The sequence below is a fragment of the Gavia stellata genome, chromosome 1, assembly GCF_030936135.1.
Source record: "Gavia stellata isolate bGavSte3 chromosome 1, bGavSte3.hap2, whole genome shotgun sequence".
NCBI classification, from domain to species: domain Eukaryota; kingdom Metazoa; phylum Chordata; class Aves; order Gaviiformes; family Gaviidae; genus Gavia; species Gavia stellata.
This window is the reverse complement of record NC_082594.1, coordinates 91,435,794-91,463,555: the sequence shown is the minus strand read 5'-3', so window position 1 is coordinate 91,463,555 and position 27,762 is coordinate 91,435,794. Positions and strand designations below refer to the sequence as shown.

Sequence of the window (27,762 nt, the reverse complement as noted above, 5' to 3'; positions counted from 1 at the left end):
GGCTGAAAGTGCAAAACTCTGCATCCTGTTTTATCTGTATTACCCTGATTCCTACCACTGAATAATTCTAGACTCATCTTGGACTTTACAGTGTGGAATTGTAGTTATGCACTGAAATCAGTTAATATCTCGAGGTTACACTTAGGTATATTTTCTGAGAATGGATGTTTTCAGAGACATGCAGTGGCGCTTACACTGATTACTTTAGCACATTCTTCATACTTGTATCTAAGGAGAAGTATTTAAGGAATTTGGTTAGCAGTCTTTGTTCTTACAAATATTTTTGCTTGGAGACACCGTCATTGTATTTGTGTATTCTGTGATTTCAGTGTTGCTTGTGAACTCAGTTTAATTGGATTTTTTAAAAAAAACCCCAACTCATTACAAAATTCTTTTTCTTCAGTTTGGCACTAGTAGAAATAGAGCACAGTGCTGGGTTTCAGGGCTCCTACACATAGCCAAAAATCCTTACATTCCACTTGCAGTAGGTGCTGCTTTCAGCTCTTACGTTTTAGTTCAGTTTTAAAATTGCAGGAGTTTAAATGTATATATGTGTGTGTATATTCTTTTCTGCAAACTTCATGAAAAGCAGAGCAGTTTTGTCTACTGAGGAGCACTCTAAAGATGTGTGCACAACAGAAGGCCCGCAGAAGTGAAGGTACAGCCTATTTCTCAGTGGCAAGAATAGAAACACTTTTAAAAATGAGCTATTCTTAGACTTACTTTTCAGTTTGTAAATCAGCCCAATGAACATTAAGACGCTAGGACATTAAACCTAAAGAAGAACATGGAAAATGGTAATCCTTAACAAATAAATGCTTGTGTATTGTGTTACTTTAGAAGAATCTAGTGTGTAGCTCTATCGTCCCAGCCTTCAAAATTATTGTGAGCATGCCAGGTGTAACTATTGCACCATTTTTTTAAAACGTATAGTTTCCTTTGATAATCACATCAAAGCATGTTGACTTTCTTGTTTTGCTGCTTTTAAAAGATCTGATCTTCAAGTGCAAACCACATCTGAACAGTGTGATGTCAATAAAAATGAGATGTATTCACAAACTTTTCTTGGAAATGCAGCAAAAGAAAATATTCAAGAACTTCTGTTTGGGTGCTTTTTTCCTTAATTTTATATAGGCTAGATTAAATATATTTTTTTAATGTATCAGCCAACAGCAGCAGGTTATGGACGAGATGATTTTACATTCTGGGAACATCATTAATACTTTTTATCACCAGCCATATGTTGAGTTTTCCCCAAGTTCAGTATGTGACCTCCACAGCATACTTTCTCTTGCCTGTTAATTGTCACTTCTGTCCTCCAGTGGGTTTGTTATTCCAGGTTGTCTATTATACTTTTCTTGCAATCTGGCTGCAGTTTGGTGTCTAGTTACAAACATTCTAAAGATTTTTCTCTTTCCTTAATGGCCAAAGAAATATTTATATAGATGACTTAGATCTCAAAATAATCTAGAAGCTACTGCTCACACAGATTTTTGAGTCAGTTTTGGAATTTTAAATAGAAAAGAACAAAAGTGTGACAGAGAAACCACAAAAAGTACAAAGCAGAACATGGTATGGTTTATTTCAATTAAAGCTTTGCAAATCACTGAATGGCAATGAATATACAACTCTTCAATACATATCTGACTGTTGGGGCTTGGCTTTTGAAAGTCTACTGTTCATGGGACCTCCATATTTGCTTTCAGGAAGAAATGCGCAATTCCTGGTTCTGGGAGAGGAGCCCCCCACATTTCTTGAATCTTGGTGGGAAAGATGCGGGAGTAGCTTAACATGGTGAAGGCCAGAGCCGCTCTTCTTCCCATAAAAAGAAGTTCTCTAAAGCAGAGGATGGTGGCAAGCACTTTTTGCTAGTTATAAGATGAACATGTGTTATTAACTTCAAGATAGGACAGGAGGTTGATGAAGAGCAGGGTGAAAGGCTTTTCAGAAGTTGCTGCTTATTAGTGGGAAAAGCTTTCACAAAGTGGAATGACCCATGTTTAGCAGTAGCTGCATATATAATTAAGCTGCCACTCAGATGCCTGAGGGGTTCATTTAATTACTGTTGATTCATAGTCTCAAAGGAACCGAGAGTTCAGCCTAAAGCTCAGAGTTAAAGGTGTTGTGAAGGCAGTGCTATATTTCCAGTGTGCCTAATAAATTATTAGAAGAAAGGCATCTTTCTGAGACTCTTAGGAATGGGTCTGATAAATACACTTTTGCAGGACATAGCAGTGACCTTAGAATACCTATATTTTATATGCTAGTAAGTTAAACATAGTATTCCAAAAGATTTTCTTTTAATAAATACCTATATCCTAATGTGAAAAAAGTAAAACTCCAATAAAACCCTGCACAAAATCACAGATTCAAAGTTAAATTTCTTGGTATAGTAATGGGGATAGCATTCCAAGCTTTCCTTATTCAATCTAGCACTGGGTATGTCAGGCCCACAGGATGAAATTTTCAGAAGTGCTTAAGGGATTTAGTAGCAGAAGTCCCTATTGATTTCCAATGAAATTTATACTCCTGAAATTCTTTTGGCAATTATGAAATCCCAGCGTACTGTCCATGTAGCGTTACCAAGCAGCCTGGTGTGCAGCTAAAATATTTTTCATCTCCACTAGGACATCAAAGGGCCAGTTTCATCGTTGGTAAAATAGGATAATCAAGTGTGAATTTGGCAAATGTGTCCTTATGGTGGATGAGGTTCTTTAAAAAATTCCTGTATGGGGTTCTGCATTTGGCCTCTGCGCATTTTTTTTTGACATTACTGAGAGATGTTGCTAACCAGGACTCAATAAAACACATTTTTATTCCAATGAGAGAAAAAGTGGTCTTGCAGTTGGGTCAGTTCATTTCCCAATTTTGTGATTAATTTCCTGGATGATTTTGGGCAGTTCGCTTTGGGCCAGATCCTGCTCCCTCGAGTCATGTTGAATCGTGCTGCACTTTGTGACTGCTCATGGTATGAGCAGGACTAACAGCATCTGGGCTTTAATATCCCCATTGCTCATACATTGGAAATTCACTGCAAGGAGTTACAAAGGGTTTTCATGTGGCAGCAGGAAAATCTGCGTCAATAGCCTCATTTTTTTGATTTCTTTTGTTCTTATTCCTGTTTCACTTTGTAAATCAACATTCCATAACTCTCTGGTTTGGTGTCCCCCAAAGTGTGATGCTGCTGTTGATCTTAGTATGCAGAGATTAATAGCTGAGAAAGGGAAGTTCTCTTTTGCCTTGGACATCCGAATTTTGAAATGCAACTGACTTTAATTGGAACGAAAATCAAGTTTTTAAATGTCTGTGACAAAAAATTCTCTTGTATGTTGATTGATAAGTTTAAATGTGTCTTACTCCGTAAAGTCATAGAGGTATTTATAAATGTAAGTGCTCTGCAGAATCAAAAATGGATACATTTCATTAATAAATATTGAAATAGACCATTTAACATTTCTGGAACCTTCTTTTTCCTGCTCTCACCAGAGGAAAAGTAACAGAGACGTTAATCCCAGTTCAGTTGTGATTTGTTTGCATGTTCCTTATGGAGTTTGGTTCAGCTAAGATTGCTCGACTTCTGTAAGAAATGGATGGGGCACGTCTCAGGAAAGCTGATGACATGTACTATGTTTAGAGCACATTTGGTGAATGCAGTAGTCAAATATTAGCCTGTCTGTAGGAACATGAAACATGAAATATGTAATTTTTACTTGCATAGTAATTTATGTGTAATATTTCCTTAGGATCCAATAGCATAATAGGTACTTTACAGCTAAAAACGAAACAGATTTCACTTTTATAAACACTGCTCTCAAAGACCACAGCTGAATAAACAGTGCACCTGTAGGAGTCTTGAAACCAGTCTTGCACGTGACTTTCAGAGGACATAAAATGTCCTCTGGCCAGGCATGTAAGCCAAGTAAATTGGTTTGGGGTGTGGGTAGTACAACCACTGTTTCTCTTCAACCTTTATTGTTTTTTGTTTTTTTTTTTTAACAGTGGATCTCCTGAGTCTGTCTGCTGCATGTGATGCCTTGGACCAGCACAACCTCAAACAAAATGACCAGCCGATGGATATTCTGCAGATCATTAACTGCTTGACCACCATTTATGATCGACTGGAACAAGAGCACAATAACCTGGTCAATGTTCCTCTCTGCGTGGACATGTGCCTCAACTGGCTGCTGAATGTCTACGACACGTATGTATGGGTGCTCTGAATGTGGGGTGCTCGGGAGCTTTCCCAACAGCACAAGGGGAAGGGGAAAGGCATAACAAGCTGTCTGCCTCGTTATGAAGTGAATGGCTTGAAACTGAAAGAAATGGTAGTTGAAGCGAAAGTTTAATAAACCTAATGGTTTAATGGCTGTATTTAGCTGAATCAATACAGCCCTTGCTTAGGCTTACAATCCTAGCTTTATTAAGCTAAGCAATGAGAGAGCTGGAAACCAGAATATTTTAACAGATTTCTGTGTTCAGAGCAATTCTGGGACTGCCGTAGGTCATGGCTTTGCATGGCTTTTTAAATTTATTTAGATAAAGAAAATCGAGAGAATTAGCAAGAAGCAACAGTATGAACACCATCATATAGACTCTTGCATGTGTCTGTACTTCCTTATGTTAAACCTTTTCAGAGCTGTCCATATTCTATAGCTTTCAGTCTATAATTCTTGTTCAAAGATGGAAGAGGTTCATCTCTAATGTAATGCGCTTACAACCCTTAGCAGTCAGGAGATTTGACGAATACTTCATCTGAAATTAATTTTTTAAAAGTGTACCTATAAGTATAAATATAACCTTTATCTTAAGAAAATTTATGAGTATTCCTATTCAGTGGGTTAATGATGTTGCTCATAATGCATAAACAAATTCCAACATGTGTTTGTAAGCTAATTTTAGAATAAACCATTATTTTTGTATTTGGTGAATTTAGTGGAAAAAAAGTCAGTGGAAGTCTTTGTGTTTTTAAGGTTCTTATCAGCTACCTTCAGCCAGACATGCTCATTACTGTGGCAGAATACACATTTACGTATAGAAATGGAAGGACATGTGTCAGTTATTGTATTTCCATTGACATTTTGAACCTTATTGAAGAAGTGCCATAACATTGTTCTTCCATCCACCTTTTATCACAGCACTGAAGCTTCGATGATCACCTACCAAAAAAAAAGTACAGATTTGTACAGAGTCTCTTCCTGCAGGATCGCCTCCGATAAGCCAGTTGCTTATAACATCCTCTGCAGCAGCTGCAATATCCTGTGAAGTGGATTACCCAGAGTACATTATATTTTTGTGTAGTGTACCGGTAGTAGGGAATGGGGCTATACTCATTTAAGAGCCAGGTTTTATTTCTTTAATCTGCTTTGGCTTTCACAGAATTCTGATCCACTTCTGAATTATCATCAACTACAAATAACATAGAAATGAAGATATTCAGTTAGCAAAAACCAAAAAAGATGTGCTAGGGATGTTAATCCAGATTAGCCACATTAGAGGCAGAGAGGGAACTAAAGGTCGTTCTACAGGCTGCTCCTAAGCTGGACCGTCCGGTTTAGATTTACTGTGGCCAGTCTACTTTTCTTTATGTTGCACTGTGCTGAAAGTACATTAGAAATTACAATTGGCTGCCTCCAGGCAATTCCCTGGGTATGCTAGGGAGCTGCGTGTTGCAGGACACAATGAAACGGAGAGGTGTTTTATGTGTGAGGAAAGCTGGTAGCTATTTTGCCAAAATTCAGGTTTGAATTACGCTGGTAGTAGAGGTGACCTTGGGGTTACATGTGTTTAGTTTTCATTGTAAACTTAATAGGCAGAGATCAACCGAAGTGCGTAGCAGTACTGGAGACATTTAATTAAATGTACTGAATCTTTACTTTTCTTATAATTGAAGACTGTCATTTGTAAAGATATTAATCAAATTCACAGTCAATGACTGATGTAATTATGGGCACAGCTCTGCAAATCCAACACGTTTCAGATTTGTTTTAATTGATCAGTCACTCATGCTTATTTGCAGTAGCATGCTAAATTATTGGTTTGACTTGGGAGGAGAGGAGAGTGAACCAAACAACTCATGATTCCTGCAAGTTTCAATTTAATATGCCTTGCAGGGAAATCATCATTCTACATTCTTTTCTTGTATAATTTGCATGAGCCTGGTATTCATCAGCAGGAGTTTCTCGGGGCACAGATGATAATTAATTTGGAAAAGATTTGAGGGAGAGGAGTAAGAGGATTGGAGTGTGGAAAGCAGAGGTAAACAGCAAATGTTTATTTGTGATGAAAAACACAAGATTCTTTAGTAAAAGATTGCAAATTCTAAACTCAGCTTTGTCCACCAGTTTCCATCTGTACCTTTTATAGGGTTTGCAGGGGAGATATGTGGCTAAATGAGCACCGCTGGCTCCTACAACGCTTTCGTAGGAGCGAAGCATCTTTGCCAAACAGTGGCAGCATCTTTGCCAAACAGTGCAGCCTAATGCATGACTATAGCATGCCTGTACATGATTTATCTTATTTCCAGTGGTGTTCTTACTGGTAATGCTTCAAAACTCTTGATAAGGCTCTGCTTCAAAAACATCATTTTTAGGCACTAGCTTCCTATGTTGTATATGTCTTCATTTGCAATACATGTTAGATATTTGAAACGCTATCAGAAATAAAAGTCTTGGGGGAAGCCAGCAACTGGAAGTAAATTGAGCTAAACCAGATGACTGAGAGATGTGAAGGTTTGTCGTTGTGTTGCCTACAGTGCAAAGGAGGATACTCTTCTCAAAGTCATGTTAGAAAGCAAAAGTAATAGGGTGGGCATATCACAAGGCAGGAGTGAGCAGGAGGGGAAGGCTGACCGGAGGCAGCGCGGTGACTGGTGTGGTGTGTACCAGCCCCTTGGCACTGCACAGGACAGGTTTGAGTGCTGCAAGGAGGAGCTCAGAAACCACACCGTGTTGTTAATGTCATAACTGTACAGCCTGCCTGCATTTTCATGATTTCTAAGCAAGCTTCATCATTCACCTGAGCGTCTTACAAGTGCCTCTGTCACTGCACACTGCTGGCAAAGGCCGCTTTTTCGTGCTTGGCTCCTTCTCAAACAAGTCAGGGCAGGGCTGACAGACAGTAAGCAAAGACTTTCTAAAAACAACTGCTGCATCACGTTTCTAATGAAAGTGAAGTTATATTGTCTTTGGCAAAAGGGGTGGTTTCCTGTTCCATCAGGGACCTCATCTTCTCTGAGAATAGCAGCAGTTCTTAGAGAAGCCTTTTCAAATAAGTGTAATGTAAAGACTCTTTACTCTCACTTTTGTCATAAAAAAGGAGGTGTGTAATTGTTTCCAAATGAGACTGTTTCTGGTTGAATTGATACAACGGCACAACCCAATTCAGCTACACCTGTGGAGCCACAAGCATATTTTATATTTCATTTCTAGCTTATCTAATAACCGGCCAGCGTGTGCTGTGCAACATGGTTCTGTGTGGGACTTCATTTATAATGACTACAGTACTTTGGTGAACTGCGTTATAGTAAACAAATTATGACGTGAATTGGTCATATTATCATCCAATGTTTCTTTTTCATTAGGGGTCGAACAGGAAGGATCCGTGTCTTATCTTTCAAAACTGGTGTTGTATCCCTTTGTAAAGCACACCTGGAAGATAAATATAGATGTAAGTCAATGTAATTCGTTTGGTTTTAGTTTATGTTTATATTCTGTTTCATTCCTCCTATTTAAACATTGAAGTAGCATACAGAGATGTTCTTTTAGATATTCCAGATGCAAAGTAAGTTAATTTGCTCTGCCTTGTATTTTTAAGTTATTTGTTCAGTTTGGTTTTAAGTAGTTCAGCACAGTGGTCCCCAAACTTTTTTGATTATGCACCCTTATTGGTAAAAAATTTTTGAGCGTGCACTTCCAATAGATGTATATATTTATAGATTATATACATGTACTACTGTACTAATGTACAATGTACATTATAAAATATACACAAAAATGTAAATTAAAAAGGCATGAGATAAAGATGAAATAAACACTATTTTTAAATTCTTTTTAATTTATTATCAGAACAAAAAATACTTTTTTACCTCACCCCAATGGATTGCCTTGCACATGCCCTGTGATGGACGCACCCCCCCTTTGGAGACCACTGGTTTAGCACACCTTCATACACAAAAATGCATGTCTGCAGGACATCTTGCATTACACCATTTTAAAATATAGTATTTTTTTAAAATGTTTTCCACAGTGTGGTCAGGGTCATCTTATGTACATTGTGCTTAAATATAGAGGCTATCTTTAAGCAAATATTAAAAGTATGCAAATTTTGCATATTTTAATAGAGCAAATCCTGAAATACTTGAAAAAATTCCATTTGAAGTTTTAGTTTTATCTGATTAATGAATCAGTTCATTAGTAAGGCTAGGATCCAGAAAAGATCTATTGATAAGAGTAGTTCTCAAGACTAACTTTGTGGTTAAATTAACTGGTATCACTCCTTCATGCATTTAAAAAAACCACTAAAAAAACAACCTTTAGGATTTGACCTAATACTGTAGCAGTTCCTCATCAATTGTTATTATTCTATTCTTCTACTAATGAAAGTTGAAGAATGCTAAAGAGAAAACAGACATTTCCAACAATGAAGTCTGTGCACGACTATGTATAATTGCATCAGATTTCAGGGCAATCACTATGAATGTCACAGTTTAGATCTCTAGATGTTTCATGTGGGTGTTATGAAAAAGTATTCAGAAACTATTTTAAGAAAAATTACACAGTACAGATTTTTTTCAAAACAGTATTTCATTGAGGATTATCAAAGTTATAAAGGAAAACATTTGTTCATATTTTATAGTCTCCTGTAGTGTGTGTGCACAGTAGCACATAACTCCCCTTTTAAGGTTGTAGAACACTTAATGTTTTAATGATGGGGAAATTGAAAGCTCAGTCTTTTGTGGGAGAGGAAGGAATTGTCTCTGCTAGGCTGTGGTCTGGCTTCACATCCATGCAGAAGTCATACTGCCATTGCTATTGGTATTGCTGCAAGTATGCAATGAGTTGCACCCCTTAAAATTTTTTCTTTCATTTGTGCAGCAGAGAAGAGTTGGTTGTGCTAGAGCACAGGTCTTCAGGCATGCAGAGGTGATGGAAGGATTTAACCCGAAATTATTTATTATAAACCTAGACTTGGCAAGAGTGAAATTCATATAATGAAAAAATAATCCTTTCTCCCATCCATTCCTTTGTTCCTTTGGAAGAAAACAGGTGTCAAAGCAGTGCTAGGAAAGTTATCTCGAGCAGTGCTGAAGCACCTTTATAATTGTATCCCTGGTGTCAGGTGAAATATTAAGGCAGCTCCAAAAAAAGGGCATTGTTTTATTCTAGCCGTCTCTTGCTCTCTCTTTTTTTTTTTTAACTCTTTGAAAAGTGAGGAGAATTTATTCAGGTCTTATATCGTCAACAGGGATATTACCAAATAAACATTTCAGTTAATGCTAACCTGATTTTTCTTATGAATTCTCAAACCTCCTCAAAGTATGTATAACTAATTCCCACTCAGTTAAACTGAGCTTATGAAAGGATGGTAATTCTGTTCTGTAAGGATTCTTTGCTAGAATGATGCAGTAACAGAACATGGCTTCAAGTGACGTTTCACTTCAGAAGTGAAAACTTAATGTGATATGAACATTCCTGGTGGATGGCAGGTTCTGACATACTGTAATGTTTTTCTTGCATTTTAGAAATACCCTTGGATTAAAAGATTATGATATATCAAAGTTAGGGAGCTCTTGTTTTTCAGTTCAACTCACCTGAAAGAGAAATGGATTCTCTGAGTTTTACGTTGATTGCTAAGACTTGAAAATGTGCTGTATGTTGTATGAGATTATTTTACTGTTAAATGATATTTTTAACACATTTATGTTGTTATGACTTAAAGATCCTGCTGTTTAGTTAGCTGTGTTGTAGAATCACAGCTGCTCTTACCATAATGCCACAAGTGCTGTGTTATAATGGCCTTTCTTCCCAGGTGTAAGCCAATAATGCTATTAAAAATTATCCCTAGACTGCTTATTTACCAGAAAAAACCCAGTGCTTATGGGAAGAGAAGCAGCCAACCTGAAGATGCGTTTGTGTTCTTGTCTGCCAAGGCTGTTGACCGCAGCTGTGAGCCTTTGAAACGATGCAAAATTCTGCACTATTTGCCATATCCCAGTTGTGATGCTTTAGCACGGGTGTCCTTTTCCTTCTTCCAGACCTGTTCAAGCAAGTGGCAAGCTCCACCGGCTTCTGTGACCAGCGCCGGCTGGGGCTCCTGCTGCACGACTCCATCCAGATCCCTCGGCAGCTGGGGGAAGTAGCCTCCTTCGGGGGCAGCAATATTGAGCCGAGCGTCAGAAGCTGCTTCCAGTTTGTAAGTTCATGTTTGCTCACTGTTAATTTTCTGATTTCTATTTTGTGGCGAGGTAGCCTGTCCATTCTGAAGAGGATTGAAAATCTGGAAGAAGGATTAGGTTACTGAGGGTCGTTTAATGGTGGTGTTCATTGGTGTATTAAACTGTTCCTTTGACGAGATGTATTTGAATTAGCCCATTTCTCTGGCGGTGGTGGAAGAAGCCCAGATTATGCCAGTATCCAGACACCAAATAATTGTCATCAAGGCTTATATTGTAACTGAACCCTGCAAACAGTTTAAATCTTTGTTACAGCAGCACCTGCTTTTACAGTTTTCTATTGCCAGCAGTAGATCGCTGTTTATTGCTGCCATGTAGGTGAACAGCAATGGTTAATCTAGATTTTGGGCATATACATACCAGTGACAGCCAGGTGCCCAGGGGAGCAATCGAAAGGAGTGCCTGCCTGCAGTGCTGTCTAGGGGCAAGGAGTGCTTGATGAGCTCCTTCCACTGCTTGAATGGATAATGCCAGTTTTCTTTAAAGAGTACAGAAAGCATTCCTGTCCTGTCTGTTGAGGAATATATGGTGAACTAGAGGCTCTTTTTCAAACTTGTAAATTATTTAATCCGGGAAGAAGAGAGTTAAGGGAATTATTCATCCTTATCCTAGCCAACAGCAGAATGCACAAGATGAAGACAGCTGCTTAATGAAAAGGTAGAGGAGGAGAGGTAATGTATGGTCTGTGATTAACTCTCAATGCATCTTCTACATTACAATGGAAGAAACGCTTTTTTTCCCATCCCCTAACTGTCCCTGGAGGATTTTTTGTTTGGTTGGGGGTGGGGGAGAGTTGTTTCCTTTTTTGCCTGCTGCTGAAGTTTCATAATGTAGTAGTTGCAGTTCTGTAGTAAGCAAAAACACAGCAAGTTTTTTTCAATGAATATTAATGCTTGGAAGTAGTCTTCTTACACACGGTTACTATGAAAAGAATCTAATTCTAAAATCACCACAAACTTCAGTTGTGATAGAACGTTTGCTTTCTGTATTTTTTATGCTTCTCTTAACAGATTAATTCTACAGGATTCACATTTTCCCATTTCCATAATTCATGTCGTGACCTTCTATAATTCTAATCTGTTTAATTAATGTTTTATAGGGCCATAGCCTGGGAGGATAACCCATGCTGATAAACTATGCACAGCAACTCTGATAGCTGGGTTAGACCCTACTGTGGCTTGCAAGCCTCCAGTTCCATGTTGGGCTTTTAAGTGAGACCAGCGCAAAATGATGCCACAGCAAATCCATGGTCAAAAGCTTGTTTGTGCAAATGACCTTCCTTGGAAATTAGGACTCGCTGTATCCTATCATTTTCCCAAGTGAATGGCACCATCACTTAAAGCACTGTAGAAAAACTGATAAGGAAAGTGACCTCGGAATATGACAAAAACATGTTTTTTTGGAAAGGGGTCTGATATTATGTGTGTTTATATTAGGAAAAAAACAATAAAATTCATAGTGATGGAACACACAAAACCAGTTTTTATGAAGTAGGAAGAAGACCTTGGAATAAATGTTTGTTTGAATAAAATGAGTTAGCAACATTGTCATTACAAATGAAGATGTGCCAGAGGGCTGAATGCTATACTGCATCCAGCTGCTGGCATTTCTAGAAACAGTCCAAGCACAGCTGGGCACCGCCTTTGACATGTTCATAAATCAGAACATCAGAAAACCTGAAGTTTCCTTCTCTTACCTGCACTGAAAAATAGGTTTTCTTCTTAACCTGCAGAAGGAAGGAATTTCATCCTCTCTTTTTCCTCTGGGTGAAGCCTCATTTTAACTCACAGACTGGGAGGGTGGTTTCTGACCTGGGTTGCAGCAGAACAGATGATCTTTTAGGAGGACCAGAAAGGGGGAGGGAGGCTCAACCGAGCCAAGGAAATACAAAAATGGGGGTGGGATGGAGTCCTAGGGAAAGGAGCAGAAATCCAAGCGTAGAGAGCCCTGATGGGGGGTGGGGGGAGAAGGAACTAAGGAGTGGAAAAAAAACCAAGGGCCGCCCTTAGGGAACGATGATAAGAACAGTAGTAGGGTGCGTAGGATGAGGCATGAAAGAAAAGAGCAGCCAGGAATGGAGATGAGGGAAGAAATAAGACCTTTCCAGGAGAAAGAAAGGAGAGGAGTACAGAGAGATTCTTTTGGCGTAGGATCATGGTGCATGGGGGGCACGAGGGTCTTCACGTTGGGGGGGGGGGGGGGAGTAGCACAGAGGTGCGAGTGAGGGGAGCAGCCTGGGAAACAGAGCGGCTGGAGGAGCTGGATGGCCAAGTGGGGATTGCACGGGGCTCCCAGCGGCCTCCTTTTCTGAAGTGAGATAACTCAATTTTTAAAAATAGTGTGGGGATTCATAGTTTACATTACTGTGAGGAAACTAAATTAAGCCTTTCTCTGTACGCCCACGGTGAGGAATGCTTTTTCTTTAGGGTTTTTTTTTTTTGCTTTCTGGTGGTGATAAGCCAGCAATAAATTGCAGTCATGTCAGAGTCTGCAAGAAATGCGTGCTTCAGAAATGGTTCTCCCGGCCCCCTTAGGTTAGGTGCCCTGGCAACGGCCTTGTCTGTCTGCACAACAGCAAGGAAAAAAAGGGGATGTTTACTGTTCCTGGCGATAACAGGGGAAATCTCTCCTGCTTTTCGATTTGAAGTGCGAGTCCTTGGGAATGAGGGTTGGGGAGGGCAGGCTTCCCAGCCCCACTGTTGGCAGCAGCCTGCCCGCTGCCCGCTCCTGCTGGCACTGCCCGCTCCCGGGGAGCAGGTCCCCTTGCAGCAGGCTGCTGCTGCTGCCCTGTCACTTTTCATCCCCCCAGCACCGACACTTGCTTTTCATAGTTCTCTTCTCATACGGAAAGGTGCTGATAGCAATTGTTGGGAGAAAAAGGATGTTATGGGACTCAGCTTTCCTACCTGGTGCAGGGGGAGGTAATTTCTGCTTCGAGATTTTAAAGAAAAAAATGTTTTTAAGTGAGAGCGAAGAGCTTGATCTAATGACCATTTGAAGACTCTATAGTTCTGCCTGGGCTCAGACTGCATCAAAGCAATCTATAGATCCATGAAAAATTGAGTGAATTCAGTATTACTGCAGTGTGAAAGCACTTTCCTTTTAGATCTCTGATGGGTACATTTTTTAAGTAAACAGGATAGAGAATTGTTATGGACTAAAGGACACATGCACTGTGTTTTAATCACAGTGGAAAATTACTAATATGCTTTCCTTGTATAGTGTAAATAGGACGTAGGAATTCACATCACTGCCTTGGATGAGTTACTGTGACATTGGGATGTTTAAGAAATGTGATGTGGAAATAGAATGCAGCTCAGATGAAAATGTCTCTTGCTGTTTCTCAGTAAAATTTTGGATATTTGGTTCTCGGTTATAAACTGGTTTAAGTATGCTTGCTGCCAAGGGTGTACTTGAACTAGAGTACTTGATACGAAAAACCAGTACAGATGAAGCTAAGGAGTAGTAAAATATGTAGAGTTAATTCATATCTGTATTTTAATCCTTCTTGTTTCATTTCACTTTGACAGAGGAAAGTATTTTAATATTCTGTGTTGTATAGTCTTCTTTTGTAGGTTCGTACTTGATCAGTGATCAGGCAAGATCAGCCTGGTGTTTACAACCACTTAACTGTGTCCAAATCCAGTATATTTATTCAGAAAAATAAAAGCCAAAATTGGAGCCTGTTAGTCCTTTTAGGTAGAGTTTGGGTATTGCAAATCCTGGGCCAAGACCCTAATAGTGACTTTGGCCATAAATGCTGTGATTTGAATTGGTCGGGCAGTTGTTTTGTGAGGGGTGAGTTTGGGTTGGTTTGGTTTTTTTTTAACAGTTAGGAAATATTAATACTGTGTACAAAAATCTATATATAGTTATATAGAGGTCTATATGAAAATAAGGTACAAATGCAGTATTACTGTTGAAGGACTCGATCTCTTTTGAGATATCCAGGCAGCCCTTGTTTCTATTCATAGGATATTTCTTCTGCTTTTGGCTCTGACAGGGGAGAGCTAGCCTGAGGGGAACTAGCAAATCCTTCCTCAAGCTGCTACACTGTAAATGTCATAAAAAAGCAATTCTGGTTTTATTTCAGCAAGATTTTGTGAACCTGTGCCTGACTTCGGGAGGCACTCTTGAAGAGTCCTACAAGTGAACTGCTTTAAAGAGCTATTTTAAAATGGTAATGTATGGGGAATAGGAAGATGGTGTTTTTCAAGCATGGATAATAAAAAACTGTACACTAATTCACTTCAGAGTTCATGGTTTTTTATTTTATTACTTTTTGCCACAACACTAAAAACATAGGCTGGAGTAGTCAATGCAATCAAGTGTAATGTAAGGGGTCAAAGTAATGATCTTAAGCATTTGCTCCAAGGGTCGATGCAAGATGTAAGCAGTTTGCATCACCCAAAATTACCTTTAGAATAATTCTCTCTTTCTTGACCATGAAACAGCACTTGTCTCAGAAATAATAAATTCTTGACTTTTGTTTTCTTACCAGCTATCAATGGGGACAAAACAAATGCACTGGGGGAGGCATTCAAGAGTGGAAGACAAGGTTGAGCAGGGTTTCTTTCTACTCCTGGGAGACAGGGCTGCTGTTCATGGCTTGCTCTGCATTTTTAAACTTCAACAAATCACAAGAATCCCATTCCTAATTTAATTTTGTCCAAAATAATACTTACTTAAACTAACATAAAGCTTTCTGTCCTGGGTGGAAAACACCATTAGATTAACAATGTGAATTTATTTCCAATTAAATTCCTACACTGCAGCTAAACAGAATATCACTCATCAAAAATGTTATCAGAAATTTGTCTGATATTGTCTGACTCTGCCCAAAAACTTACCACATTGTTCATGTAACATCATGACTGTATTAAGCATATTTCATATTATGGCTAGATAAAGTTAATACAGCATAGAATATTTTTTAAAGTACTAGCTGGAAGAAGAGGGGAAAAAAACCCAAAAAATTCAACTCCCAAGTATTGCATAAAGATCCTTGCACCACCCAACTTCCTATTCCCCCATTGTTTCTGCAAAATAAATATTGAAAAACAGATGTCTGGAACATAATGAATTTGAATGTCCCCCATAACAAATTGTTACTTGTAGGCTGGAAAGGGCTTTATGAATTTTACTTTATGATTCACTCAGTTATTACCATAAAAATTGGGAGTTGCACAGAAATGTGTTCAAGAGAAGAACCATTAATATTTTTTACAGCTTGATCTTGTTGGTTCAGATATGAACTGTACGAATTCGGACTTTTTCCCTTATGTAAAATCTTCAGCTGCTGCCTTTACTGGATTTAGAGATTATTAAAAAAATCGTAATAGCAGCTCAGGGAACAGTTGAGAACTGTCTGTCCTATACTGTCTGACCCTGACCAGCTTTTCTCCACGTGGCTTTAAATCTTCATGTAATATAATTCAGAACCAGTTCTGATACATTTTAATGCACCTAATCTCTCTGTATAGCCAGCATGCAGAGCTCTGGGTAGGCAGCTATAGGGACTGCTGGCAATCAGCAGTGGCTGCAAAATTAAAATAGATCTTTGGATGTTACAGAAAGTCTTTTATCGCCGCAGCATTTTTGCTGCAAATTTAAAGCAGCTACAAGTGGAGAGCACCGCTTTGAGCAGCTCATTCTTATTCTGACTGCAGCTTGCACTGCAGCATTTCTGTACACTTCATGTTTTTCTATTATAAATGGCATATTAAAGAGATCCTCTTAAAATATTTTTGAGCCTTAGAGGACCTCTATCTAGAAAGTGTAGTCTGCTAGGCAGGGTAGTGGTTTGCCACTGTAGTTCCTGGCTGATGATGGCTCACTGAGTGAGCCACAGAAAGTCTCTCCCCAGCCCCTTTACTGCCCTGGCTGCTAGGTGAAAAACAGAAATATAGGTGATTGTATTTTATAAATATGCCTTTCTCTTAGGAGAATCTAGAATTAATTTAATTCTATTGAATTCACTGATGTCCTGCAGCAGAAGGCAGTATCCACTGTTCCAAACAAATTCTTTTGCCAGTGTTGGTTGGACTTTATTGTATTTTTTATTTTTCTCTCTTTTTTCTTTGGGGAGGTTCCTAAATTCTGTAGCTACATGAAAAAACAGAGGAGTAGTATTTAATACAGAAGTCTTCAGAAATATTTCAATGTGTGGAGGAAAAAAAAAGGTTATTCCATTTCATATAAGACCTGTAGTGAATATTGTGAGGGACTTTACCTGAACAACTGTAGATATGTTGTGGTTTGATGGTTTTACCCCAAACATCCAAAAAGGATGTATATGACTGTACTAGAAATCCATATATGTGGATTTTAAATGCAGTCATAGGAGTCTTTAGACGGTTTCCCAAACTAGCATCTCAAGAAGAAAGCCCTGACCAAAATATCTCTTTGTTTTTAATTAACCAAAGTATTGCAGCAGCATTTTAAGTCAATTTAATGCATTCAGGAGATATTCTGGGGTTTTTTTTCCACATCTTTCTTGTGGCTAGGGGTTCTGTCTAGGAGACTTTGCATTTTTCTCAGTCTTCAAGTATTGATCAGTTAATTAGTTTGTCAAGATTATAAACAGTGTTTAAAAAAGAACCCCACACAACTAATTGTTTTTCCCTTTAGCTCTCTCTCCTTTAAAACAGTTGTGATATTTTTTCTCAAAATCCGTTGCTAGCATTTTTGGTTGAATAAGGTTTTAGCTAGGTCATACTAAACTCAGATTTCATGAGAAACTGGAAGAGTAACTAAGAGCAAGCATAAAAAAAATCAGCACTCAATCCCCTATTCATCTTTGTCCATGTACATGATACATTAATGCTTATTATTTATTTAAATGCTTGAAATAGGTTTGGAACCACAAAGGAAGACAGTCTGCCTTGTGAAGTTTGAAATATAAAAGACTGGCCCACAGAGGGCTGTATTTGAAAACCTGGAGAAAAAGGAAAACAGGAATTAAATATATTCAGCCCATCAATATGCAGTTTCTGTTGGGTAGCATGGAAGGAAATGTCTCCAGGAATTTGAATTAGCACGTAGTCGTGGTTTAGAGAAATGGAGCGGGACGACATCCCGCTTCATCGCTTGGGCTGTTCCCTGTGCGGACCCATCCTCCTCCCTCCTGTCCTCCCTGCCAGAGCCCTTCGCTGTTTCCACCTGATCCATCACCTCGCCTTCAGCACTGAAACCAGCTCCCAGGTTCTCAGATAACCAGTTTGGTGCTGGCGCTGCACCACCCTGCACGTCAGAGTCACATTAACTGCTGCGTCACTTCACTGTTTTTCTTAAAATCCCTTTTGATGCTCTTTGCCTTTGTTCTGCGCTGTTCTTTGCAGTGGCTAGCCTGCCGCTACGGTATGTCCTCTACCCATGCAGATAGATCGCTGTTGTCCCCCATTGCCTTATGTTTCTTGTCTCTTTGTTGTTTCTTTTTCCGTACTGTAGGTGCTGTCAGGTAGGGACGATATATAATTTTTTGGTGTGTGCTAGGTGCCTGCTGCAATGGGATTCAGCTCTGTGAGCTGCCTCGAAGTTACCAAAGAAGAGATACCTGAAATAATCATAGCGGTTAGGATGTGATGGGAAGGCAGCAGAGGAACGGGACTGCTGGGAAGTTTTCACAGGCTCTTTTGCTGCTGGCAAAGAGGTGAAAGGGAGAGGTAGTGGAATATGAGGCTAAATCGATCATATTCTGTAAGACAAAACTGTATTGTGTTTGCAGGCAACGACAGTAAATTTAAAGATGATATGGTGGGAAGAGGGGATTTTGAGGCATTTAAGGAGGCAGAGAGGTTACTTGTTCATGAGGTTTGAGAAGGGATTTGAATGATTTCCTTATGCATGATTTAGAAGAAAGGTCAGTATGATAATGAAGGATGTTAAGGAGAAAGGAATTTTGATCAAAAGGCATGCAATTTTTAGGGCTTGGATAACACAAACTTTTTAAACTAGGTGAGAAGCAGTGTTATGCAGGCTCAGATGAGAGAGACGGGAGACATGAGATCAGGCATCAAAGGTGATCCTGTAAGTGAATGATTTTCTCTGTGACAGACTACAAGGTAGTGCTGTCTATTGTAATAGGGAATAAGAGAATGAGAGATTTGAAACGTTAATAATAGCCAGTTCCTGGCTTGAAGGCAGGATCCTGGAGATCTTTTTAAGTTGTTTTTTTTTTTTTCAGTGAATGGCTGGACTGGGGGAAAAGCTGGAGTATAGTCAGGGAAAAGATACGGAGTAGGCAGGAAACGAATGGCTTGAACTGTTGATTAGCTGGTAGTAGACAGATAGCTTGTGCTCAGCCCCTGTCTTTTTTCCCTTTGTGTTACAGGCCAACAACAAACCTGAGATTGAAGCAGCCCTCTTCCTGGACTGGATGAGGCTGGAACCACAGTCCATGGTGTGGCTGCCCGTCTTGCACAGGGTGGCTGCTGCTGAGACCGCCAAACACCAAGCAAAGTGTAACATCTGCAAGGAGTGTCCAATTATTGGATTCAGGTACAAGCTTGCTCCCTTTCCATGTGTACTACTGCTTGGTGGATCAAGAGCTCTGCTTGTTTCCAGGCGAATCATGTGCTTGATTTTATTCACGTTGTTCAGGGGAAAAAATAATTGTGACAGTGCACAAGGGAGAATGACACCTAGACTGGGTACAGTGACATGAGAGCTGAACAGAACAAAAATCATCTATCAGTTAAGATATGACCCTTCCTCTGTGTCCTGCTCTTGCCTGCAGTCCTTCTGTGCCTCAACCAAAGTACTGGTAGATTGCACAACTAATACAATTTGCTTTACATTCAATCTGTCCTGTATGTGCAGTTACGTTTTCTGAACTGCGTCCTAATGAATTGCTTTCTGTCATGGTATAAAGCAAGGTAGTGCCTTGCAAATTTGCAGACATGTGAAGCTACATGCGTGTTTCTCAGAGAAAGAATGTAGTTAGTGGAACATTAACCTGGAGCAGGGGAAATGTTGCTGGTCTATTTAAACACCTGGATTGACACCATGGTTACTATGGCAATGAATAAGTCACTGTGTTGTAAAATGGCTGTGTGTTGGTATGCCTGTTGAGAGTCCACTTAACGGCCAAGTTAAATACTCACTTTCAATTATGCCTAGACTTGTTTTATCACTTTGCTTCGCAATAGCTGCTTTGTATGGTTTCTGTCCTTTTTATGCACAGTCGTCTTTTACCATTGGCATTTTTCCTTCTATGGTATCGTGCTGTTTACAAAGAGCTTTCTGTAATTCTTTTTCTAAAACCTAGATAGACAACAGCAGCAAGCAGTACCACATAGAAAAGCCATCATTTTGCTCTAACCTGGGAGAGTATGAATGTTGCTTTTATGCCTGTAGTGGGGCAGCACTTTCTCCTATGCAATTTCACAGGCAGTGGGAAATGGGGGAAATAATCAGAATATCTCAAGTTGGAAGGGACCCATTAGTATCACCGAGTCCAAGTCCCTGCTCCTTGCAGGACCATAACTGTACATAACTTCACATAACGGTAAAAGATTTCAGTTTGCTTTTAAATAATCTTAAATTTTTAATTATGACAATAAATAGGAACAATCCGTGCAGCGTTAAGAAACAGTGCAGAGCAAGTAGATATGAAAGCTGTTATACAATGTATCTGCTGAATCTCTTAAGACCCAAGGCTTTGGATTTCAGTTTTTGGCAGTGGATTCCAACAAGTCTTTTGCTTTATTTATTTTTGTTGCTAAGTAAGGTGATCCACCTTTATCAGAATGATTCAAAGTCATGATTCTTCTATGGGCTGTTGTGATTTTGGCCTTGCCAGTGGATGGACTTACACCCGAAATAAGACTAGCTTCTCGCCTACTCATTTTCTGTTGAAATCCTCCTTTACAGTACGATGAAAGACTAGAAGTTGAAGTCCTCTTTGCTGTTTCTGTAATTGCCTGCTCCAATGGTTTCCAAAGGTAGAAAGCATAAGGACCTGCAAATGCAACAGTTGCAACACCAAGTCCAACTATCATAGTTCTGGCCAGCCTTCAGTCCAGCTTGGCTGGATGAAGATACTGCTTTAGTTTGGATCTGCGTATTTCTTCAGTGAGACTGTTCCTCTAGTCTTCCAAATTCTTCTCCTGCTTTTATTCCCCTTGAATATCTTAACTGGGAAATGATAAATATTACTGAGGAAGAGCTAGGGATGAGATGTGAGTAGTTCAATGCATCCACAAAGTCTCATTTTCCCGTTCCCAGATATGGTTTATGAAACTACTGAATTAGTTACATGGTTTTGTATAAACAGCCAAAGACAGGTAGGTGGAATTGAAAAATGCAGCACTTGGAAAATCAAAGGATGGCAAGTGAATGGATAGTCTGTAGTGAGCATTGAGAGCTTGGGAAGCAGACACTGGAATTCTCTGTTTGTGTCTAATTTTACTTGTCTGATCTCATCTGGCTCTTAAATTTATATAACAAATCTATTATCATGATAGTTGAATCTGTCTGTCGCAGATTTTTTCTCTGGCTTTACAAGTCATTGAGATCCTGAGTACACACTTGACAAAAAGATACTGTATTGGAAGACTTTTGGAAAGCTAATACTGTGTGTCTCAGTACGTGTAAAACAATGTTCTTTTGAGGTCATCGTGACTGAACTGTTTCGCGTATTTGGAACAAGACAACCCTTATGCCTCCAGCTCTTTCAAGCACTTCAGTGCAGCAGATACAACAGTTAGCTGCCTTATAGAGCTGATGAGCTCAAATAATGGCCCAAAAGTGCATTCTGAGTTTTGTGTGAATGGAATGCCATACAGGAAAATTGTTTTGATAGAGGTGCTAGGGAGGACAGAAACGAATTCCTGCCTTGTATGCAGCACTTAAGAGTTGGCTGGAGGGACTTGTTGAGGAGGGCATTACTTATTTGAATTTTACTTCCTTGGGATATTCTGTGTTAGGAATCATGATGAAGAGCAGAAGAACTGAAATTAGCATAACAGAAACAAAAAGCGTGGTGGTGTCTTTCGTATGTTAAGAGAGAGTGATTGTGTAGAAATCTTCGCTGTTGCCCAGTGTTAAAAAAATTTTTTTAAAGATTCAGATCTTTGATAAAGGTCTGAGGCAGCAATACCTGTCCCTCAGTGGCGGAGAAGTATTGCCCAGCATTGCACACTGTGTGATGTCTCAGGGAAGAGAACTTACTAACGCAGAAAATTTGACAAGCTGATATGAAGCATTCATATATACAGCTCTGAAGCCATGGGGTTTTTTCCTTCTCTTTTAGGTACAGAAGTTTAAAGCACTTTAACTATGACATCTGCCAAAGTTGCTTCTTCTCTGGCCGTGTTGCAAAAGGTCATAAGATGCACTATCCCATGGTGGAATACTGCACACCAGTAAGTAGCTCTTTTGCTGACCCTTACTGTCCCTTCTTATGTAGAAAGGAAAAACTTCATTTCCTATCTGCAAGGTAATGGAGCATTTGGGTGGCTTTTCTACCCCACCCCCCACCCCCTAGTTAAATCATTTTTTTATATACTATACATGCCAGCAATTTCTGATGCTTAGAAAAGATTACTCTGATGGTTTGAAGTAAATTGAAGTTCATTGTTTGTATCATAATATATTATTGCATGCTGGTGACTCGTTCCATGTTCAGTGCCATAGTTTGCTTTATGGATCCTGCAAGAAGCCTGTGATTTGTGCAAATACTCATTCGTATCTTAGGACACAATGTTTTCTCCATATCAGTGTGAGAGTTTTCTTCCTTTCCTCAGCAAGTTGTTTTCCCCGCAACACTATAATGGCATTTTTAAGTTCTTTACTATTTAGCAGTACCTTTGTATTGTATGATCACCTGATATAACATACCAGGGAAGTTCTCAAGAGTAACAAGTTAGATTTCATTTCTGAAGACTGGAAGCCAGGGTGTTCAATGGAGCACAGTGCAGATGTGCTACATTGATGTGGTGTGCTGAGGGTCTTCACCCGTTTTTCACAGCCCTCGGAAGGATTGCTTTTGCGTAAACATTTCTTTCATACCAGACAGTAACATGGAATTTCCTTTGCCAGCTCTCTCAGTGTGCTCCTTTTTTGTCACTCATGACCGGGGCAGAAAGGCATAAATTAGAGGAGCTCACAAGTTGTCCTTCCATGATGCAGCATGACTGAGCTTTCAGCTGCCTTTGCTATTGTTTGTGGTGATCTTGAAGCAGTGTGCTCTCTGGTTATGATTTCCTAGCATGATGGCATGGTCCCTAGTCTTGTACTTTCATCTGCTGGTCAAATACAAATGGTGAAAATAAAGCATCAAAATTATACATGGGCTAGCCTCATAAAATTATGTGAATGGTCTTTACATCTTCATCCAAACATAAAGGCATGGCCAAAATAAAGTAAAGACTCTCAGCTGTTCTTAGAAACGTAGGAAAGAGAGAAGAAAAAAAATTCCCCTAAACTATTATAATAAAGCAAAAGCAGTATTTTTATTTGTTTTGATTTATGGATATTTATTTACATTATCTATCAACTTTTACTGTAGCATTTAAGTGGCAGTATTTAACCTGAATCTCTGCAAGGGCAACTAATGTGCATTTGCTAGCTTTGTGTCGGTATCCACTGGCTGCTGATTTTCAGTTGTCGTCCCCTGGACGTACTGGAAAGGGCGATGTGCCTGAGCTGCTGCACAAGTCAGAGGGAAATGCTGGCGCTGCCTGGGCAGGTCTGAACAGACTTCTCCATCGCAGGCATTCCTAGAGCAGACTCTCATGATCTGCGTCGTAGGCAGAGCGGCCAACCGACCGACTGTGTTAGAGCATTCCTTCCAGCTGCAGCTGAATACCTCCTTGCTGAATTGGCTACGGTTTTGTTTCGCAGTTTGCCACTCTTATTCTTGCTAATAAGTGGCACAGGAGATTTGTGAACGGTGCACAGAGTGCACAAACCAACATCTTGCTACTATTTTCTTAACCTGTTCGTAAGATGTGTTTTGAAGAGAGAGATATGAAAAAGGATTGTGAGACACCCCCACAGCCTGCAGCAACTTATTGCAACATGGGGTCCAGCAGGTTTCTGTTCTCCCTAAAAATACAGATTACTAACAGGCGAACACGGTGGTGAACAGAAAACTTGCAACTGCATCCAGATTGCTGGATCAGAATAAAGAACCATTCACAGGCAGTACATTTTTTTGTGAATCCTGAACTCCAGCAGCCCATACTAATGTGCCGTGCCTGGCTGCACCAGCAGCTATTTGAATTAGAGAAGGATTAACTGGGGGCAAAAAAAAGTGAATGTGACGCACAGCACGCCCTGATCTTTTTTGTGTTGCTGCTATTGAAAAAATATACCCAAATACTGTGTGACTGAACAAGACATCCACTGAAGCTATCATGTCTAGCATGTAATTGTTTTCTAAATGAATGAAAAGGGGTTTGCAGGTGGCAGAGCATTTTTTCCTCATCCTCCAGACAAATCTCTCACCTTAAAATGCGTTTTGGCAGACAGAAGGCATGTGATGCCTTCTTTGATACATCTTTGCAATAGCTAGAAGTGCACAATGAAGTGTTTTGATAGTTTTATTCCCCCTCCCTCTTACTTCCAGGAAATTTTGGAGCACTGCAGTCTTTAATTCCACTTAGGGGATATTTGAGAACTCATGCTAAATATCTGAGGCATGTGATAACTTCTCCTCTCCTGCAAAAGGTTGAGGCAGAATAAGGGTAAGGCTGTTCCCTAATTTTCATTTAGACAGAAAAATTGCAACAATTATTCCTGAAAGCAACACAGCTCGATTTATTGTTCAAAGAGAGGTGACTTTATAAGAGGTTTCAAATAAAGCATAGAAGACAACTTCTAGACTGGGATTTAAATGTAGGATCATTCTTCTGTTTGGGTTTAATGAACAGTGACACACCAGCACAAAAAACACCTTGTTAGAAGGAAGCACGTCAAACCGAGATACCTTTCTGCAGCTAGTGTTTACAGTCTGGAATGGGGGTTTGGCAAGGCACTTGCTTAAACCAAACTGCAAAAAGTCAGATGGTGGTAAAGTTCTCCTTATGTCATGAAATAGTTTTGGTTTCAAATAGTTTTGGAACATGCTTGACCCAGCTGCCTATGTATTGCTTTGATTTAAGAGAGTTGGGATGCTGAAACTCCACTGTTTCTTCCTTGTAAACCAGTTCTGCTGAGAATTCTGTTTTGGATGATTTTATTCTGATAATCATGTGGAACAAATCAGAAAGTTTAGCTGAAAATAGCCTCAGTCTATCATCTTGTCCACATAATAATCACTTCTTTTTTGCCATTCTTGTGCTCCTTGAACATTTTTGAAATGGAAATTGGATCATATGAGAGGTACCTGGTGCTTCTAGTTGTCACTGGAAGATGTATTTTCTTCTTGGGATTCTTGTGCTACGAGCTAGATCAGAATATTTCTGTGCAAACACACCGTTTTACTGTTCGTTTGTCATGCAGAAGGTTCAGGGGAGCAAGGCAGGGTAACAGTCCCAGGAAGGTCAAAGCGAAGAATGTTTTCTTGTTGCCTGAAAACACTTAATCCAAATTACAACCAAATGCAATGGGAAGTGTTCACAACAATGAAAATAGAGAAAGCAGGAATAAATAGTTATAAATGACACAGGTGAACAAACTGAACAGAAAGCTGTGCTTAATCCATTTATACCAAGACTAAATGTTAAAAGTTTTTCTCCAATCCCAGCTGATGTGCTTTGTGTGCTCTCCTGATGACAACGTGGTTAGGAGCTCTCCTAGCCAGCATTGCAGATGGCAGTCGGCAAAGGGAATTCCCTCCTGCTGGGGCATGCAAGGCCACCTCAGTAAATCCTCTTTCTGGACACCTCTGGGTGGTCTGGGCGTACTTAATCCCTCCTTTCCCCAAAATGTCTTTACTCCTGGTGTATTGAGGAAGTGATACTTAATATTATCAACCATTATCTCAGTTTCTTGAAAATACGGGTGCTCCTGTACGGGCTTGTAGGTTCTGCCGTGTCACTTCTCTGCCAGTCATTGCTCATGCCGTATTTTCCTATCAGACAGACTGACCGGAAAGAGAGCCAAATTCTTCCTAGCTTTACATGAAGCTTGTAGGTGTCATCAGTACAGGGATAATATTTGTCCTTTCTGTTAATGCATTTCAGTCTTTCTGCAGATGATTTTTCAGGGCATCCTTAATTTTTCTACCCAGGCAATCGTTAAAAATGTATACATCTGTTTCAGCAGCTCTGTGAAGGTTGGCTTGACTGATAGGTCCCAGCACCTCCTTCCTCTCTAAATAGAAGGCATAGAACTCATTAAAAAATGTCGGAGAGATTAACTTTTTCCTCATTTCTTTTCTCCAGATTAGATACACTGGAGAAGCAATATTGTTATGTGGGTCAGGAAGAACTTAATTTACTGTGGAAGAGCAGTATTTCAGAGTTGAGCGTCTCTGCGAGGTGCAGAGAAAGGAGTGCAGCCTGACTAAAAGTAACTGAAGTCTTCCATTAAAATTCTTCAGAAAATCGCCTGACTTAATCAGGCTTGCAAGAAGTCTTGCATCTTCCCAGCAGAAATCCTTTGAACTCTTCCTGGCTCATTCTGCTCTGTAGGAAACTAATTCCGCTTTGCGCTCCTCTACTGGTCTCTACAGCAGCAAGGAAAGCTGACTGCAGGCAAGGGAGTAGAAAACTTTGTACAAATTGTACTTTCCTCAGGGTATTGATCTTAAATGCCTGCTAACTACAGATTAAACAGGCGCAGGAAGAAATAACGGATCTAAGAGCTTTCAGCAGCTCTCACCTGCTTTTTGTTTCTCTTTGATCAAACTATTAATGGCAGAGGAGACTGAAGAGGGAAACTGGAAAGAAAACGTATGGAGAGTATGGGTCTGACTTTCGTGGACTGACAAGTCCATGAGATGTACATGTAGATGATGAACGTGTGGTAAGAGTCAGGATTCAGACAGTGAAGCAGCTAGCTGGACACACGGACTGGCTGTGTATCCTCTGTTATAGCCATTTTAGTGCTGAACAAAAAGCAGGCAGGGTCCCCTGAGCCAGATGAGGAAATCACAAATTCTTCTCTAATTCTTGCTTGTCCTCTTGAGATCACCTGAGATGAGGCATAAGCCTGTCAGGGGTTTTTGGAGCTTCCCTTCTTCCTCCTTCCTCCCCACTAGCAGTGTTGCTGTGTAGTACATTGTAAGATGACAGTGATAAATAAATAAAATTTGTGGTTCCGGAAGTCAAGCCATTGGCAGCTCTGCTTGGTGTGGCCACAGCTCTTCCATGTGACCCAGCAAAGGAAGAGGCAACCGAGAAACCGTAACAACCTCATGAAAGATGATTTCATTGTGATTTGTGGCTTTCAGACAACTTCAGGAGAAGACGTCCGTGACTTTGCCAAGGTACTAAAAAACAAATTTCGAACAAAAAGATATTTTGCAAAGCACCCACGAATGGGCTACCTGCCTGTGCAAACTGTCTTGGAGGGAGACAACATGGAAACGTGAGTAGCTCTAAAGTGTCTAAGTAGCAATTCATTTGGTATGCTCTTTGAGCTCCCCAGCTGGTGCCAACTCCCTTCACTTCCTAAATGCATAAAGCCTCTTTATTTTTTTCATTTTTGTTAACCTCGGCTGGCAGGAAAACACAAGCTGGGATTCCAATTGCCATTGCTTTTATTTGTTTTCACCTGTCCTTATACAGGAACTTCAACTTCAGTTAGTAAAAGAAAAATACTTACCGTCTTACTGACAGCCTTATAAACTTCAGAGTTTGATAAGGCAATTTGGAGACTAATGATCTCTTCATTAAATTTTTATTTTCTTCCAAATGGGTATCTTTCTGTGTGTTTATTTTTTTTAATTAGGCTACTGTGTTTGCAAGCTTCCCAGCTGATTTCATCTTTTCTCACTCTATAAATTTAGTCTTATTAAATGACTTGGAAGTCTTTATGGAAAAAAAAAGCAATAATGATGCACATGGAGAAATCAATGAGTAACCCAGTTCCCTTTGGTTGTTTAATGGCAATTGCACGCAGCTTGTTCTCGCTCTCTCTCTTTCTCTCTTTTTTAATTTTAGATTTCAATTTTTTTCTCACTTTTTGGTTGGTTGCTCTTCACAGTCATTCATGTTACTGTTGGATTTCTGTTTTTTAGTTGTGATTTTTTTTTAACCTTTCTGTAGTTATTTTGCTGCTGAGTTTCTTCTGCCTCTCTCTTCACCTCCTCATTTTTTGTCTTGCAGTCCTGTTACTCTGATCAACTTCTGGCCAGTAGATTCTGCGTGAGTACTTTTGCTGAAGTGTGCTGCTGCTGCTACTGCTGCTGCGTTCCCTCA

At 39.7% G+C, this 27,762-nt stretch overlaps 1 protein-coding gene across 4 annotated transcripts in view; it reads left to right on the top strand.

The window, feature by feature from the left end:
* Positions 1 to 27,762, top strand: part of DMD (dystrophin) — a 907,831-nt gene that overhangs the window by 841,147 nt on the left and 38,922 nt on the right. For 3 of the 4 annotated variants that reach the window (XM_059827200.1, XM_059827195.1, XM_059827208.1), the window contains 7 exons: positions 4,000 to 4,201; positions 7,580 to 7,665; positions 10,253 to 10,410; positions 18,783 to 18,949; positions 21,705 to 21,816; positions 26,793 to 26,929; positions 27,670 to 27,708. In XM_059827200.1, the coding sequence (XP_059683183.1) occupies positions 4,000 to 4,201; positions 7,580 to 7,665; positions 10,253 to 10,410; positions 18,783 to 18,949; positions 21,705 to 21,816; positions 26,793 to 26,929; positions 27,670 to 27,708 (901 nt within the window). The remainder of the gene's footprint in view (positions 1 to 3,999; positions 4,202 to 7,579; positions 7,666 to 10,252; positions 10,411 to 18,782; positions 18,950 to 21,704; positions 21,817 to 26,792; positions 26,930 to 27,669; positions 27,709 to 27,762) is intronic. The other variant, XM_059827214.1, reaches the window with a different exon arrangement.